This window comes from Gigantopelta aegis, chromosome 15 (assembly GCF_016097555.1).
Source record: "Gigantopelta aegis isolate Gae_Host chromosome 15, Gae_host_genome, whole genome shotgun sequence".
Taxonomy (NCBI): domain Eukaryota; kingdom Metazoa; phylum Mollusca; class Gastropoda; order Neomphalida; family Peltospiridae; genus Gigantopelta; species Gigantopelta aegis.
In genome coordinates this window covers 27,298,734-27,314,783 of record NC_054713.1, presented here as the reverse complement: position 1 = coordinate 27,314,783, position 16,050 = coordinate 27,298,734, and the positions used below count along the sequence as shown (strand labels likewise).

General features: G+C 41.3%; 1 protein-coding gene across 1 annotated transcript; it reads right to left on the bottom strand.

The window, feature by feature from the left end:
* Positions 1-7,245: 7,245 nt before the first annotated feature.
* Positions 7,246-15,182, bottom strand: LOC121390272. The gene is made up of 5 exons (XM_041522054.1): positions 14,948-15,182; positions 13,651-13,799; positions 11,002-11,210; positions 8,408-8,487; positions 7,246-7,842 (listed from the first exon to the last, which is right to left on the bottom strand). Exons 1-5 carry the CDS (start codon positions 15,102-15,104, stop codon positions 7,820-7,822), a joined length of 618 nt encoding a protein of 205 aa, XP_041377988.1. The 5' UTR covers positions 15,105-15,182; the 3' UTR covers positions 7,246-7,819.
* Between the last annotated feature and the right edge of the window lie 868 nt (positions 15,183-16,050).

The following is a 16,050-nucleotide window of genomic DNA, read 5'->3' as shown; positions in this document are numbered from 1 at the left end:
CTAAAGTATAACTGAGACTAACTGCACCTAACATCATGTCCGGACTAAGAATTTAAACCCCAAAAATAAGTTTGACTGCTCGGCCAAAAAGGTTTTAAGGTGATTTGAGCAATTGAACGGGCGCCAAAGTAAATTGCGTTGGACTATTTATAAAAAAATAAACATAGAGATTTTGAAACTCGATCGAAAACGTTTAAAGTCCAACTAAGCCCCAAAAGGAGGATACCTGTCCTAGTTAAGGTTGGTTTCTCGGGGATCCTGGAGTTGTTCGGAGAGACGGCAGCAGGTCTTTTCGCTGGCGTAGAGCCTGTACAACCGTGGAGTAACCGGGGCCGCAGACTGCACTGAGCATCTTGTGAAGAGACCTGTTGTCAATCTGTAGATCTGCTCCCTCCGATGGGTCACGACCACTCCCGGCGTACTTCCAAAGGTCTTGTGATGGATTTCGTAGCAGCAGCCGTCCTCCATTGGCTTCCAGTCTATGTTAGCGTATCCTCCCCGCAGTTTTGTTGGTTGAGTGGTGTCCCCTTGCAAGTATGGGTGGAGCTGATGACGAAGTCCACCCAGGGCCAGGCTCCATTCGTCCTCGTCCTCGTCCTCGTCCTCTTGTAGGGGGACGGCTTCCGGCGGCGGCTTGGTCTTGGCTGGTTGGGTGGCCGGTGAAGTCGCCTTCCTTTTCACCGCCGGAGCAACAAGTCCATATGGCGAATCGACGGGAGCGGTCGTTGTTGACCGCTCCACCGGAGTCGTCGTCTTGGGGGTGGAGGTCGAAGTCGGTGGGTGGCACACTCGTTCTTTGGGAACATCTTAATGTCCTGGGTGGTGTACGGCCGTTCCGGGGTTGCAGGGTCCGCATGCGGTTGCATCCTCTCCGGAGGACTCGGTGGGGGCGGGGTGACAGAAGGGAGCGCCACTGGCGGTTGAGCCGCCAGCTTTGTCCCCCCCCCCTGGGCCGTCCCTAGCACTGGTTTCTTCCTTCTTCTTCCTCTTCCGGTCCCCCCTTTCCTCTTCTGTGGAGGCGGGTCCCCGTACACCAAAGTCACGGTCGCCCGTGACCCCGGTGTACGTGACGCGAAACTCCAACATGGAGCCGAAGCTGGCAATCAGTCCCCCCAGGTGGGGGGGTAGCTCGAGAGCGCAGGTAGACACGTCCACCTTCATCGAAAGACAGCCTGAGAAGAAAAAAAAGCATGTTTACATTTATCGAGGAAGTGCGGACCTGAACGGAGCCATATAAAGATGACGCTGGTGGGCTGTTGTTGACATTATTTTGGGGCTTTTTTCTCGGAAGCTTGACTCTCGTCGCGTAGACCTAGACGTGTGTTTACAGTGCGCTCTCGACTTATCTACCTGCGCCCCCCCCCCCCCCCCCCACCTGGGGGGACTGATAGCCAACTTTGGATCCCTTTTGGAGTTTCGGGTCACCTATACTGGGTCACGGGCGACCGTGTCCTTGGTATATGGAGACCCGCCTCCAAAGAAGAGGACCGGAGGAACGGGAAGAGGAAGGAGAAGGAAGGAAACCCGTGTTGGGGACGGCTCAGGGGGGGGACAAAGCTGGCGGCCCAACCGCCAGTGGCGGTCCCTTCTGCGTCGCCGCCCCCACCGAGTTCTCCGGAGAGGGAGCGACCGGCCATCGGCACCTGCATCCCCGGATCCGCCCTACTCGGAAATGGGACATCGCGATGTGCAAGCCGGGCCAGTAGGCCACACCACCAAAATGGACCTCCACTCCAAAACTGGCGACTCCGGTGCAGCGGTCAACTCTAACGACCGCTCCCGTTGAGTCGTCACCAGGATTTGTTGCGGTGGCGGGCACCAAAAAGGAAGGCGTCATCACCGACCACCCAACCAGCAAAGACCAAGCCGCCGCCTGAAGCCGTCCCCCTACAAAGAGGAAGAGAATGAGGACGAGGACGAGGACGAATGGAGCCTGGCCCTGGGTGGACTTCGACATCAGCTCCACCCATACATGCAAGGGGACACCACTCCAACCAGCAAAAACTACAGGGAGGATACGCAAACATTGATTGGAAGCCAATGGAGGACGGCAGCTTCTTCGAAATCCATCAGAAGACCTTTGGAAGTACGCCGGGAGTAGTCGTGACCCATCGGAGGGAGCAGATCTTCAGACAGTGCGTCTTGTTCTGGAAGATTGACAACAGGTCTCTCCACAAGATGCTCAAAGCAGTCTGCGGCCCCGGCTACTCCACGGTTGGTACAGGCTCTAAGCCAGCGGAAAGACGGCTGCCGCAACTCCGAAAGCTCCAAGATCCCCGAGAAACCAACCTTAACTAGGACAGGTATCCTCCTTTTTGGGCTTAGTTGGACTTTAAACGTTTTCGATCGAGCTTCAAAATCTTTATGTTTATTTTTTATATAAATAGTCCAACGCAATTTACTTTTGGCGCCCGTTCAATTGCTCAAATCACCTTAAAACCTTTTTGGCCGAGCAGTCAAACGTATTTTTTGGGTTTAAATTCTTAGTCCGGACATGAATTAGGTGCAGTTATTCTCCGTAGACTTTAGCTTTTTCTAGTTAGACCCGAAGGAATCGAAATTCAGCCAGTCAGAACACGGCTCATTTTCGGTGTCTAATAGTCGGTCCGCGCAGTCGCTGGACACAACTAAATTCTTATTCCAAAATCTGCCCACTTCAAAATTTTATCCCCCACCCTTTTCTGTCCTGGACTTAGTCACTGGCAAAGGCCAGAGATTATGGCCCAGGACAGACATGCTTGAAAACCTTAGTGGTATATGAGCATGTAAATAAATATTGGAATGGAATTATTTTGGGGAATAGAGCTTAAAACCTGGAAATGGATGTTTTGACTAAGTTGGGAATCTTGTGAGGAAGAGGGGGTTGGGGTGTGGGTAGGATCCAGGCTCTTGTTAACGTCTATAGGCTCCTGGTAGATGGTCTCAAATAAGATCTCTACACTAAGACTGGTGTTGGGGTCAGGACGGAGATAAAAGTAACTGCCTAGTTTAAGGAGGGAGGTCTCTGTTTTGGAGTGAATGAAAACTCTTCCATCCGTGAGCCTGGTGAAAAAGAAAAGAGAGGTTTCTAAGTTGAAAGAGGCATCTGAGGAGATGGAGTTAATGGATTCCTGCAAAAAAAAGTATTCATACCTGGATGGATTCTTTCCAGCAAAAAAGACTTGTCTAATTCCAGATATGGGGGGGGGGGGGGGGGGGGGGGGGGGGGGGGGTAACAAAGATTTTACTTTTTTTTTGCTGTTTCATCTCCTGTATATTTTCATATATATCATCTTCCAAAAGTCTGTAACGATTGGAAGTGGTAATGTTGTACTTACCCAACTCTTCATCCGTAGATGTGTGGGTCACCTCCTCCGCCACCCTCCTCTTCCTCTGGCCCTCATGGTGTGGTGTAGGGGGAAGGATCTTTTTCTTCCTCTTCACTGTCTTGGTGGTGGCTGGTGGCGGCGTCTGTGACCCACTGGCGCTTGCTGCGTCGAGATGGGGTTTGGCGCTTACCTCGCCAGTAACAACAGAGTCGGTGGTTGGGTTGGGACAATTATTTATTTCATTGGGGGAGACTTCTGGTGGTTCTTCTCCAAGGTAAATGATTAGCTTGTTTGATCCAGTAGAGGAATCCGGTTCCTCATCGCCGTTACCTACATTTTTTTCGAGGTCGGCGGCGACCCCGGCGACGTTGTTCCCCCGGGGGGGTGGGGAATCCGGAAAAGATTCATCGGACGGAAATTCCTCTATGGTTCATAAATATAGGAATTCTCAATCCTCGAACGGAGCCTGCAAAAGAAATACAATGGAAATACAGTGGCTAGTGACTTACTCTTGTCCAATGGTGGTATACTAATATATTTAAAGTAAAAGAGCTCAAGGCTTTAATAAACTGGACAATATTATCGATAGACCTCTCCCGCTGAAGACAAAAACCGAATGAGGCCGGTATATGTACCTCATCAGGGCTTTCAGTTTTTATAGCTTGTGAGGAATATATGCCTTGATGAAAGACGAGGCTGACTGGTTTAGTGCAACTTGGTAAACCTGTTTTTAGTCCTTTACTGGTTCAACCAGTCTTTTGGTTTTCTCTTTGGAAGACAAAATCATTTCAATTCTACCTGCAACTTATTTTGAAATTCTTACGATATGTTGACTTTTGTTAAAGTCACACACCCTAGTTCCATCCAGCGAAAATAAATTATAATTTGGTTAATTACAAACCTGTAACACACTTAGATCACGTTTTTATCAAATGGGAGTGAAAAAAAGCAGGTTTTATATCGATAAATACTATGGGAATCCCCATGTCCAATTGCTTGAAATAATTTGAAAGTTAGTATTATGATGTCACCGGTAGATGTCACTCGAAGCACAACAATGCCTACGTCACGACAAATTTCACAGACTTGGGGGTGCGTTCCTTTCACCTCTCCTGGACATGTTCCAACTGTTCTGTCCTGGTTGTATCCCCTCTCCAGATATCGTAAGACTTAGCAAAAAATTATTGGTTTTAAGGTTTTGTAAACATTTGTATTGAGATACTTACTTGTCTGAACTTTATTGTTACTGAAAATGTTCACGAACTGTGAAGAAAATATCTCACAAATGAACAACAAGCAAACGACAACAAATCGGATGTTAATTGCGCGAACCGTGCACGAGAAAAACAAACCGAACCAAAATGATAACGGTCACGTGGTATACCAAACGTCTGTGACGTTTACACAGGAAGATTCCCTCTAAAAATAGACTGGACCTCGCTTGCTTAACGGTTTTTTCTCGAGTGCGCGCGGCATTTTAAGAAATACAAAAAATGCATTTCGTGGTTTTGCAAACATCAGGATTACCACGATTACCAAAAAGCACTTCAGGTGAATGGAAATGTGTATTCTAAACAATAAAATGTAAGTAAAGTGCAATTTTATTTGTGAAAAAATTGGTTTAATAGCGAAAAACAACGCCGTAATGGTTAACAACTAGCCGTAACTAGGGCGTGTCCCTTTAAATAATTTAATATACTTATACCTGTGATATGTATATACATGAAATTTTAATATACTTGTGTAATATTTATGGTTTTGTACAGCTTTTTACACTGTGTTTTTAATTTTATATTCATATGAATTGATGTTGGTCATCAATTCATTTATACAATGTATTTTTACCATTGTCTGACAGCCAATAGCTATTGTATTTTTGTGCTTGGGTGTCAGTAAGTATTAGTTACAGATCTGATTTGACTTTCATAGGCATTTACCCATTTTTATGTGATGGCTCTTGAAATTGAGGAGGTATGAAAATTTGTGTGACCTGGTAAGGGACATGTATTGCTTTAGCAGTACTTTCAGAAAGCTTTTTTAACATCTTACTGTGAACAGTGTACTGGAGGTAACTGGTACATTTGAATAGTTTTATGTCTCCAACCAACATAATTTGTACGTGTATCTTGAATTCTGTAATATTTCTTAATTTTCAGTGTGTCTGTTTTGTTTTTGTTGTTGGGGTTTTTTTTGGGGGGGGTATGGGGATTGTGTTGTTATACAGCATATGTAGAATGAAAAAAGGTATACCAGGTACAATAAATGACCATTTGTAAATTTGTGCCCTTCCCGCAGCCCTTCCCATATGGTGAAATGATTTTTGTCTCAGAAAATGTGATAAAAAGTAAGTTGTCTTCATGCCCTTCTCTTTTACCGGCCTCGGTGGCGTCGTGGCAGGCCATCGGTCTACAGGCTGGTAGGTACTGGGTTCGGATCCCAGTCGAGGCATGGGATTCTTAATCCAGATACCGACTCCAAACCCTGAGCGAGTGCTCCGCAAGGCTCAATGGGTAGGTGTAAACCACTTACACCGACCAGTGATCCATAACTGGTTCAACAAAGGCCATGGTTTGTGCTATCCTGCCTGTGGGAAGCGCAAATAAAAGATCCCTTGCTGCCAATCGGAAGAGTAGCCCATGTAGTGGCGACAGCGGGTTTCCTCTCAAAATCTGTGTGGTCCGTAACCATATGTCTGACGCCATATAACCGTAAATAAAATGTGTTGAGTGCGTCGTTAAATAAAACACTTCTTTCTTTCTTTCTTTCATGCCCTTCTCTTGAAGGAAAAGTTTGCATGGGTGCTCCTCCAAATTGCCATCGTGCCCAAATTGTTTGTTACCAAACCAAAGACAAGACTTGCTGTTCTCCCCCTCACCCACTCAATACACTCTGTTACGATTCCACAGCGGCTCAAAATGTTTGCTTCCATTTTCGCTATCGATAGAATAGACATCACCATCAGACCAGTGGTAAAAGTTTAACCGGTATTACCTTGTTACCGGTATATTTTAAGATGTTTCTGGTTTTAGATGAACTAAAATAAATATGTCAATGTTTGGGTCCATAAAAATGTGAATAAAGTTGATTTTCAAACCTAAATCATGTAATGTACATTCAAGGTTTATTAGTTATCGATAAAATTTCGACTTTCGAATACTTTTTTGTGAGCTTTTGTAGACAAATTACTTCTTTTTTCATTTTAGTGTTATCTTTAGTTATAGAACTTTACAAAATACAACCATATTTGTCGTAGTGGCAGTAGTTAATTTAATGTTATAAACGTTTTAAAACATGTTGTTAGGGATCGCGGTTTGTCTTGGTAGTTTTACATCTGGTGTACGGTTTTGTCATAGTGCATTGTGCTGTTTCGTCAATACGCAGAATAGGCTATATCCAGGAACCTAGTTAAGACACAAAAAACATTTACCTGAAATACACACACACTTAAATAGAAGCCATAAACGAATCGTCATCTGTTGTGATAATAAATAAGTTAAAAGTTTATTTTAATTAATGTCACCACTAGAGCACATTAATGTATTAATCATTCCATATCGAATATTAAATATTGGATAATCCTGACAGTCTTAGAAAAATACCGCTATATAACAGGCCCGTAGGAACTCAATGACGGAAATGTATGGGTTGATTTTACCTACTCTATGTAAGTTACAAATATGGCTGTGACTCACCCTACCCCCACCCCACCCAACCCCACTAGATATCATTCATATATATATATATATATATATATATAGATTAGACACACACACATACAGAGAGAGAGAGAGAGAGAGAGAGAGAGAGAGAGAGAGAGAGAGAGAGACAGAGAGAGAGAGGGAGAGAGAGAGAGAGAGATGGAGATGTTTCATATATATGGTATATATATATATGTTTCATGTTAGCGTGGTAAAATAAATATCTCAACAACAAAGAATGTATTTCAATGACAAATCCTTTATTATCTTAGGAACAAGTTAACAAAGAACATATTTACAAAGAATGTATACTCAACTCTTATATTGAAAATGCACCACCCTATTTTCAGTTGTTATTGCTATCCATGTGCGAGGTTGTTATAAAGTACAATATCCCTAACCAATTTACACAATTTAAATAAAATATCTATACATTCTCTACCAGTTATACAAACTGATTTAAATGTATGATTATTTCTTCTTATATTCTTTTTTACATTTACAAATGTGGCTGATGCATTTCTAATGAATTTCTTTTTTCTTTTTTTCATATTTAAATCTTGTTTGTTATTGCCCCAGACAATTGTTACAGTGTTAGGGTGCCCTGATTAATCGCCTTACAATATTTACACATATACTAGATAGATGATACGAATGTAATATATCACACAAGCTTATGGCAAATACATTCATACATAAATACATACATACATAAATAGATATATAGCTGAGAGCGTGTGGTGGCAATTAAGACTGCAACGTGCCGGCAATTCGGTGCCACAGGTTCCAAGTCCCAGCAACAGCATCAGACAATTATATTATTGTACATCCATACGCTGAAGGAAAGAAATAAGGGAACATATGGAATTGTAGACCACTTTTAATTTACTACTAGCCTGGTAATGTCCATAGTTTGTACAAAGTTGTAACGTGGGACTGAATGTCAGTATATAGACTGCCGGAAACACGGTCAACTTCTAACTATGGATTGATGGTTTTAGTTGCATGAGTCACTACGGCTGTTACTATTTGTATGATACCTTACACTATTCAGCACAATTGGTTACTTGAATTTAGGACATTATACATTAAGTCTGCAGGGCTAAGTTAGTGTTTCGAACCCCCCACCCACACACACTCAACTCCATACATTTTTTTCCTCCCATGACTTCTGAGGTAGAATGACTACCCCCAGCTTAAAACGTTGCTCGCCACAATACAGACCCGCTACTTATATATGCCAGCTACAAAGCTTCAATTTCACAATACAATATTATAACATCTTAGCTATCATCTGATTGAACATAGTGAATGGGTCTAATATCATCTGACTGAATACCCTAGGATGGTAAATTTCTGTCTGACTAAACATGGTGGCTGGGTATAACAGTAGTATATTACCATTTGAGGCACCCTGCTTGGTGTTTCTGTGGGAATCCAACTCACACTGATGGGCTGATGGATTTTGTCTGTCGACGCCCCTACAGGTGAAAAGAAAAATTTAGTTTTGCAGCCCTAACCAGACTACTCTCCCCCCCCCCCCCCACCCCCCTCCCGCCAAACAAAATAAACTCATATTGTAAGTTTTCCTGGGGGTTTTTTAAAACACTTTTAAGTTAAATAACATAGTTTAAATATAAAATATTATATGGATAAATACATTTGGAATGATCTTTGGCCAAATTGTTTTCAAAATTTGTTTGGCTGTTGGAAGAAATGACAAACACATACATTAAAAAAATTCATGTTTTTTGAATAGCAAGATAATGGCAAATTGTATTAAAAATTATTATTTTCCTTCTCGAGTTTATAACAATGTATAGCTCAGCTATAATTCTAAAACTCCTCTCATTTTGTATTGTTTTGAGAATGTCTGAACTTTGTAACACCAGTTACCATGTAATGGTAACAATATCATATAACGTCAGTTACTAAAATGTGTTGGTCACAATAAAAATAAGTAAGAGCTTTTATCCATGGCGTTCCTTTTCAGAATTATAATTCACTAGATGGCATTCTTACCCCCAGAAATAAAAATGACTAGTTATTGATACTGACGTTTTACGTTCATGTATGTAACCTCCCTGAAATGGCTGCAAAATGTTATTTCAGGAGCCTTAATTAGATGTTTTAAATTTCCGCGGAGTGTTTTGCGCTTTCCATGCTCTTTCATTCGAATAATTCATTTGCCCACCCACCCGACAACAACAAAATTCAGCTATAAAGCCATGTCCATGTATACAAAGATTAAAAAATTGTAAGTTGATCTGAATATTTAAAACCTCTGGGTTGCAGTTTGTTTGCTTGTAACAGTTAAAATGTAACGTCAGGTAACGTGGAATTGACAAAAATAGACAAAAATCGATACTGCGATACTACAAGACATTACGATGTCAAGAAATGCATTGCATGGTTACAGAGATATTGATATTCTAAGCAATACATGTAAGTAAATTGCAATTTCAATAATGTAAAAGTATGTTATTTTCCGAAAACCTTTTAAAATGACAACACATCGGGAGACAGTACAGGGCCCAGTTCCACGAAGCGATCTTAGCACTAAAATCATCTTAAGTGCATAGCTACCTCGTGTACTTAAGGTGATCTGAGAGCTATTATCGCTTCATGGTACGGGCTCAGGCTGGTAAGTCTTGACTTATGGTCAGGTCATACTCTACTCGCTAACCTGCATGCGGAACTGAAACTTACGTCGCCACGCACACTTTCACCAGATGAACTTAGGTAGGGTAGGTCAGCGCTAAAATGTGTCATTATTTATTTATTTATTTATTTATTACATTCACCCCACAGAGCCATATAAAATGTTATGTATGTACTCTCTTCACCTATTTATTAATAATTATATCGGGAACCACCACCCCCTCCCCCACCAAAAACAAAAGTCTACCATTGACATCCATGTTAAATAGCCCAATTTCAAATGGAGATTGTCAATAGTGGGTTCTCGTTGGCACTGGAAACATATATTATATAAGCATTTTATTTTCATTCCAAAACTGAGAACCTATCCGTCTCAGTTTTTTGCTATATGACCGCATCTGGCTGTAGTACCGGTCCGAACAGGTGGTTCATTAATCGATTCACCCCGGTTGCCTCTTCCGCTAAACACCCATATCCCAAATGGTCAATGCACAATATTACAAAATAACAGGGGCAACATTCAGCCAGAAGGCTTACCATTAAAAAATATACTAATTGTTTCATTTCTTCCCCATTTACTAGAAGTAGTATGCGAAGGACAACATATGTCACTATTAGGTACTGTAGTGGACCGTGATGAATGAACTCTCACCCAGACATCAATGTTAACCTGTAGCTTTAATTTATACTGTTATTATAATCAGCCTCTTTAGTTTATTATAATTAGTTTATAGTTAGTTTTTGACTGGTCCACCTCAGCACGTTGTACCGCACATGCGGTTTGCACAGAACAGCACTTGGGATTAAAATGTCTGAGTGGACGAACGTCTTCAAGTGGTATATTGTTAGTGAACTGTGCAGCGAGACCTTAAGGCCTTGACAGGTGTATGTACAGGAAATTACACGGGGATGGGAAAGCGTCTTGACACTATGTGCGCTGCGGGTGCAAAAGCCACGCAATGGAGGGGTTGGGGGACTGTATTGTCTTCAAATATTGACCTTTTTTCTTGAAGCAAATGAACATTGTGCGGAGAGCTCACCGACTTAAATTTGACTCGTAGTCTTCAGAGGAATCCCATTACATTTTCCCATTAGCAGCAAGAGATCTTTTATATGTGCACTTTCCCACAGAATAGCACATTCCATGGCCTTTGGCATACCAGTCGTGGGGCACTGATTGAGACGGGGGGGGGGGGGAGACCAAGTCACAGAAAATGGGTTCATCGTGGAGGTTCGATTCCGTGATGAAAGCACCTCAGGTGAGCGCTCTACCATCTCAGCTAGATCCCGCTCCCCTGGGAAAAAAAAGACAGACAGACAGACAGAGGACCAACCTGTCTATGGCTAACTCTAAGGCTACAGAGTGGGTGAGATCCTCGAGAAGTTCAACCATGGAGACCAGATCCCTTATGTGGGAGGATTCTTCCTCCTGCCGCCCAATATCTTTGGCCATTTCAGTCAGCGTTCTTAAGCGAATCTTCATCCCAGATGTCAGTGGTGGTGTTGTGGTTGTCTGCTTTGGCTTTTTCTTTGTCGTGGTTCCCTGAGTAAAGGTTCAAAGTTCAAACTCATTTATTTTAAATATGAATTACACAAAATGGCATACATTTGACAACAAAACAAGTCCACATAATGGTTACATCAGATATATATAAGGAAAGAAAAAAATGTTTGCTTAACGACACCTCAGTGTATTCAAGGTGGGATATGCATTCACACCACCTCCAGACCACCAATCGAACCTCTTCTTTTTTTTTTCCCCAACTACTTTTTAGATTTTTCTGTCTCCCCATAACACGACTCGTAGACGACCTATAGGTTTAATGTACCAATCACGTGATTCCCAGATCAGAGTTCGAAGTAAACCGTAACTATTGCTGTGTTTGGTGGATGTTATATGTGACACTGGTTATTTGTGAAAATACTATGACAAATGCCCCATCAGTTCCACATGTTTTACTAAGTGAACAATTATTACACTAGTGACATTTTGTACTTGTTAATAACTGGGGTGGCAACAAAACTTTCAACTTGCGTTTTGTGCGGATCAGAGGGCTGGTACTGTAAACTTCATGTAAGTGCTTAAAACGATACGTGACAGCAGAGTTTCTTTGAGCAGTTATCAATGGAAGGTACCACACTGTCAGTGTATATACTGGCCCAGTGGTTTGAAATATTGCTTCTGTTATTTTTATTAAGAATTGTTACTATGGTCGTCAACAGGAATTTATTTGCTCTAATGGAACCTATAAACTTCTGGCTATGCCAATGCCTCAACTAAAGCTGGATGATATTGAAATGTTAGGATCGGCAGGACCGTACTATGGGAGGGGGGGGGGGGGGAGCACTACTTTTTATAAACAAATGAAACACTATACAAATTAAACTCTGAGATGTGTATGCTATTTTCTGGAGTAAAAAAAAAAGTGAGATTATCAGGGGGGCAACTGCCTCCCTGCAACCCCCCCTCCCCGGAGGGTACGGCCCTGATCGGTATCGATATTTTCGGGGTGATTTACCTCGGTATCTGTGTGGTATTCAGTGTACCGATACTGATGCCAATACTGAGCCGTATTTCGGTTTACTCTCTTTTAAATGCATGCTCGAGTTAAGGCTCACTCGCTACTTTCATACTGTAAGTTGACACAAAATGAATGTACATGTTTTTCTGTCGATTGTCAGGAAGAACGATGTCCATCCGCTCCTCTTTTCAGCCATTTTGCGTTCGTCAGATATACTGTTAGTGCTTTACTAAATGGCGGAAAACAGTTTTCTGTACCGAAATTTTGGCATTTATAGATATATACTCGGTACGGTAAATTAGTATTGACATGATACAATTTTGGCATTTTTAGATATCTACTCGGTATGGTAAATCAGTATTGACATGATACAATTTCAGCATTTTTAGATATATACTCGGTACCGGTACGGTAAATCGGTATTGACATGATACCGATACCAAGCATACGGTATACAGACCAGCTCTAGCCACAACACGTGTGAACTACATTTAGTTTGGTGTCTAATATATAGTTATATTTCTATACTTGGTCGAGAGAGATATATACACGAAACCAGACACGAATGAATGAATGAATGAATAAATGAACGGATGGATGGATGGATGGATGAATAAATGAATTAATTAATTAATAATGAAGAATGGAAGGAAGGTAGGTTTTATTTAACGACACACTCGACACCTTTTAATTACGGTTATTTGGAGTTCGACATATAGTTATAAGGACAACACAGATAATGAGAGAGGAAACCTGCTCCGCCATACAATGGAGAATGAATGAAATTAATGTTTAACGAAATCTTAGCACGAAAAATATATAGGCTATTGGGTGTTTGGAAGATTTTATCAAAATCAGTGTAGGACTACTGACGTTTAACAAAGTTCGCAGGGCTTTTAGATCGCACTGAAGTCGAATACCAAATACCCCAAATCTATATTCCCAAACTGAGCACAAACATGCCGACCCCAAAACGTGTCATCTTAAAACCACTGAACTATGAAGATTTGTTTACATAAAAATAACTTTAAAATGCATCTATGAATATTCACAAACCAGTAGCTATTAATAACATTATGGTACTAAAAATACCTTGTTGCGCTTAGAGATCGAAAAATACCTGCTGGTGATTCGCTAGTGCCCCTGGAGAACAAAACATCCTTCCTACTGTGCCTGTAGGAGGACTGCCACTCCCAAGATTAGTTTCATAAATGTAATCTAAACCTACACAGGACAGAGCGCAAAGTTTGAGTTGTTTGTTAACACTATCAAAATTGAGAAAAAAATAGAAGAAGAAGAAAAACAAATTTAATTACTGGACGATTTTATCAAAATCAATGTAGGACTACTGATGTTATCAACGGGAAGAAGATTAAGAAGAAGAAGAAAAAAAAGGTTGAAAGGAGAAGAAAAAGAAAGCAAAAAAAACGAAGAAAAAGAAAATGTTATAAATTTACACACTTTAGAATCCGTTTCTGTTACTTTTGGGGTCTCAAAGGATGCTATGAATTCTTCCATTTTGTTTTGTTTGGTGTTCAGGCATGGAACGCAAAGTTCTTGCTGATATTGCGAAAGTGTAGCTTTCAACTGCCTGATATCATATGTTATATCTGCAATAAAAAGAAAGAAGTGTTTTATTTAACGACGCACTCAACACATTTTTATTTACGGTTATATGGCGTCAGACATGGTTAAGGACCACACATATTTTTTTAGAGGAAACCCGCTGTCGCCACATAGGCTACTCTTTTACGACAGGCAGCAAGGGATCTTTTTTTTTGCGCTTCCCACAGGCAGGATAGCACAAACCATGGCCTTTGTTGAACCAGTTATGGATCACTGGTCGGTGCAAGTGGTTTACACCTACCCATTGAGCCTTGCGGAGCACTCACTCAGGGTATGGAGTCGGTATCTGGATTAAAAATTCCATGCCTCGACTGGGATCCGAACCCAGTACCTACCAGCCTGTAGACCGATGGCCTGCCACGACGCCACCGAGGCCGGTATATCTGCAATAAAGAAGGAAGGAAATGTTTTATTTAACGATGCACTCAACACGTTGTTTACCGTTATATGGCGTCAGACATATGGTTAAGTACCACACAGATATATAGAGAGGAAACCCGCTGTCGCCACTTCATGAGCTACTCTTTTTCGATTAGCAGCAAGGGATCTTTTATACAGGATAGTAAATACCACGGCCTTTGTTACACCAGTGGTGGAGCACTGGCTGGGACGAGAAATAGCCCGATGGATTCACCGACGGGTATCGATCCTAAAACGACCGCGCATCAATATATGTAATAACCCGTAATAAACACGAGAACAGCGTCAAGGAATTAATGAATTAGTAAACAAACAAACAAATAAACAAATAGCCTAAAGAAACAAGTCAGCCCTTAAAGGGACATTCCCGAGTTTGCTGCAATTTTAAAGATGTTATCGACTAACATACGTACGTACGAAATTATTTGAAGACAAAATCCAGTTTGGGCTTCTTACAAATATTAAGACGACCAGAAACACATTGAATATACAGCCACTGATATTGTAAACAAGTTAATATATTTAATATGTAAGTTTAATCGTAGAAATATTTTATTAGTCGGAAACATCTTACAACGCAGCAAACTCAGGGGTTTTTTTTAGCATCTACGGTCAGGCGGGGAATGGGGGGTTTATTTTATTTATTTACTTAAACATGTATTTATTTATTTATTTATTTATTTTTATTTATTTAGCCTATTTAAATAATTACATTGTAACATGGCTTCAGCATCCATTTTTTGTCTGGTCGCATGGTGAAGATCTGTCTCGGAAAAACTAGTTAAATAGTTCATGATTTTCACCAGTCTGTGCAGACTGAGAACCAACGACTGGAACTCTGCGTCAAACGAACGGCCTTGTTTCTCCATCTTTAACAGGGAGACCTCTTCCTAGGCAGTCCCGACTTTTAAATAGTAAATAGCTTTGTTGTTGCTCAATAAATAAATGACATCATAATCAGCGTCACGTGACTTCTTTAACAACGGACTGTTTCGAAGGGCGGGACGTAGATCTATGGTAAAGCGCCCGCCTGATGCGCGGTTGGTCTGGGATCGATCGCCGTCGGTGGGCCTATTGGGCTATTTCCTGTATCCAAACAGTGCACCACAACTGGTATATCAAGGACTGTGGTATGTGGTATCCTGTCTATGGGATGGTACCTATAAAAGATCCCTAGCTACCAATATATATATATATATATATATAATTTTATTCTTCTTTTTTTTAACGTTGGAGAATCCGAGGAATCCCTTCGGTCACATCTTATTGCCGGCCTCTGCCCCCCACCCCCACCCCACCCAATGGATTTTCTGGATCCGCCATTGTCAAATTTAAGCCTAATTGGAAGTGTTGCAGTATTATTTTAAACATATTTAAAAGATACTTTGTTCTATTATTAGTGCGGAACTTACTTTTCTGCAACTAATGCAAGTGTAGCCAAACGCAAATGCGTTTTAATTACGAGTTCTTCCGAACGTAGCATCATTATTACTATTAGGCAGAAGACTGTTAAGGTCTCGCCAAACAGATGTCATGATTTGCCATTGAAATCCATGTTAAAACTACATTCCCTGGAATATTTTTATTATTTAAGCATATAGAACAGAAAATCCAATTACGTTTGGTGCATATATGACGCCACACTCCGCATTGGTTTCACTACGCTGGCTTATCCAGGTCAAAAACAAAGCCATGATTTTGAAAGTAGAACACTTTTGACGGGCTCGTACCGATCTCGGTTTTCATTGGCTTATCACAAGTATAGAATTCCCCAACAAGAGATCACGTGAGATTTCGCAATTTTTGAACAAATTT

Bases quoted from the DNA above. Each gene is read 5' to 3' on its own strand.
- LOC121390272 (XM_041522054.1), bottom strand. From the start codon at position 15,104: ATGGAGAAACAAGGCCGTTCGTTTGACGCAGAGTTCCAGTCGTTGGTT. The intron at 8,488-11,001 runs GTTGGTCCTCTG...TTTCACCTGTAG, and splicing joins TTAGAGTTAGCCATAGACAG to GGGCGTCGACAGACAAAATC. The intron at 7,843-8,407 runs GTAATATACTAC...TCTTTCCTTCAG, and splicing joins CAAGCAGGGTGCCTCAAATG to CGTATGGATGTACAATAATA.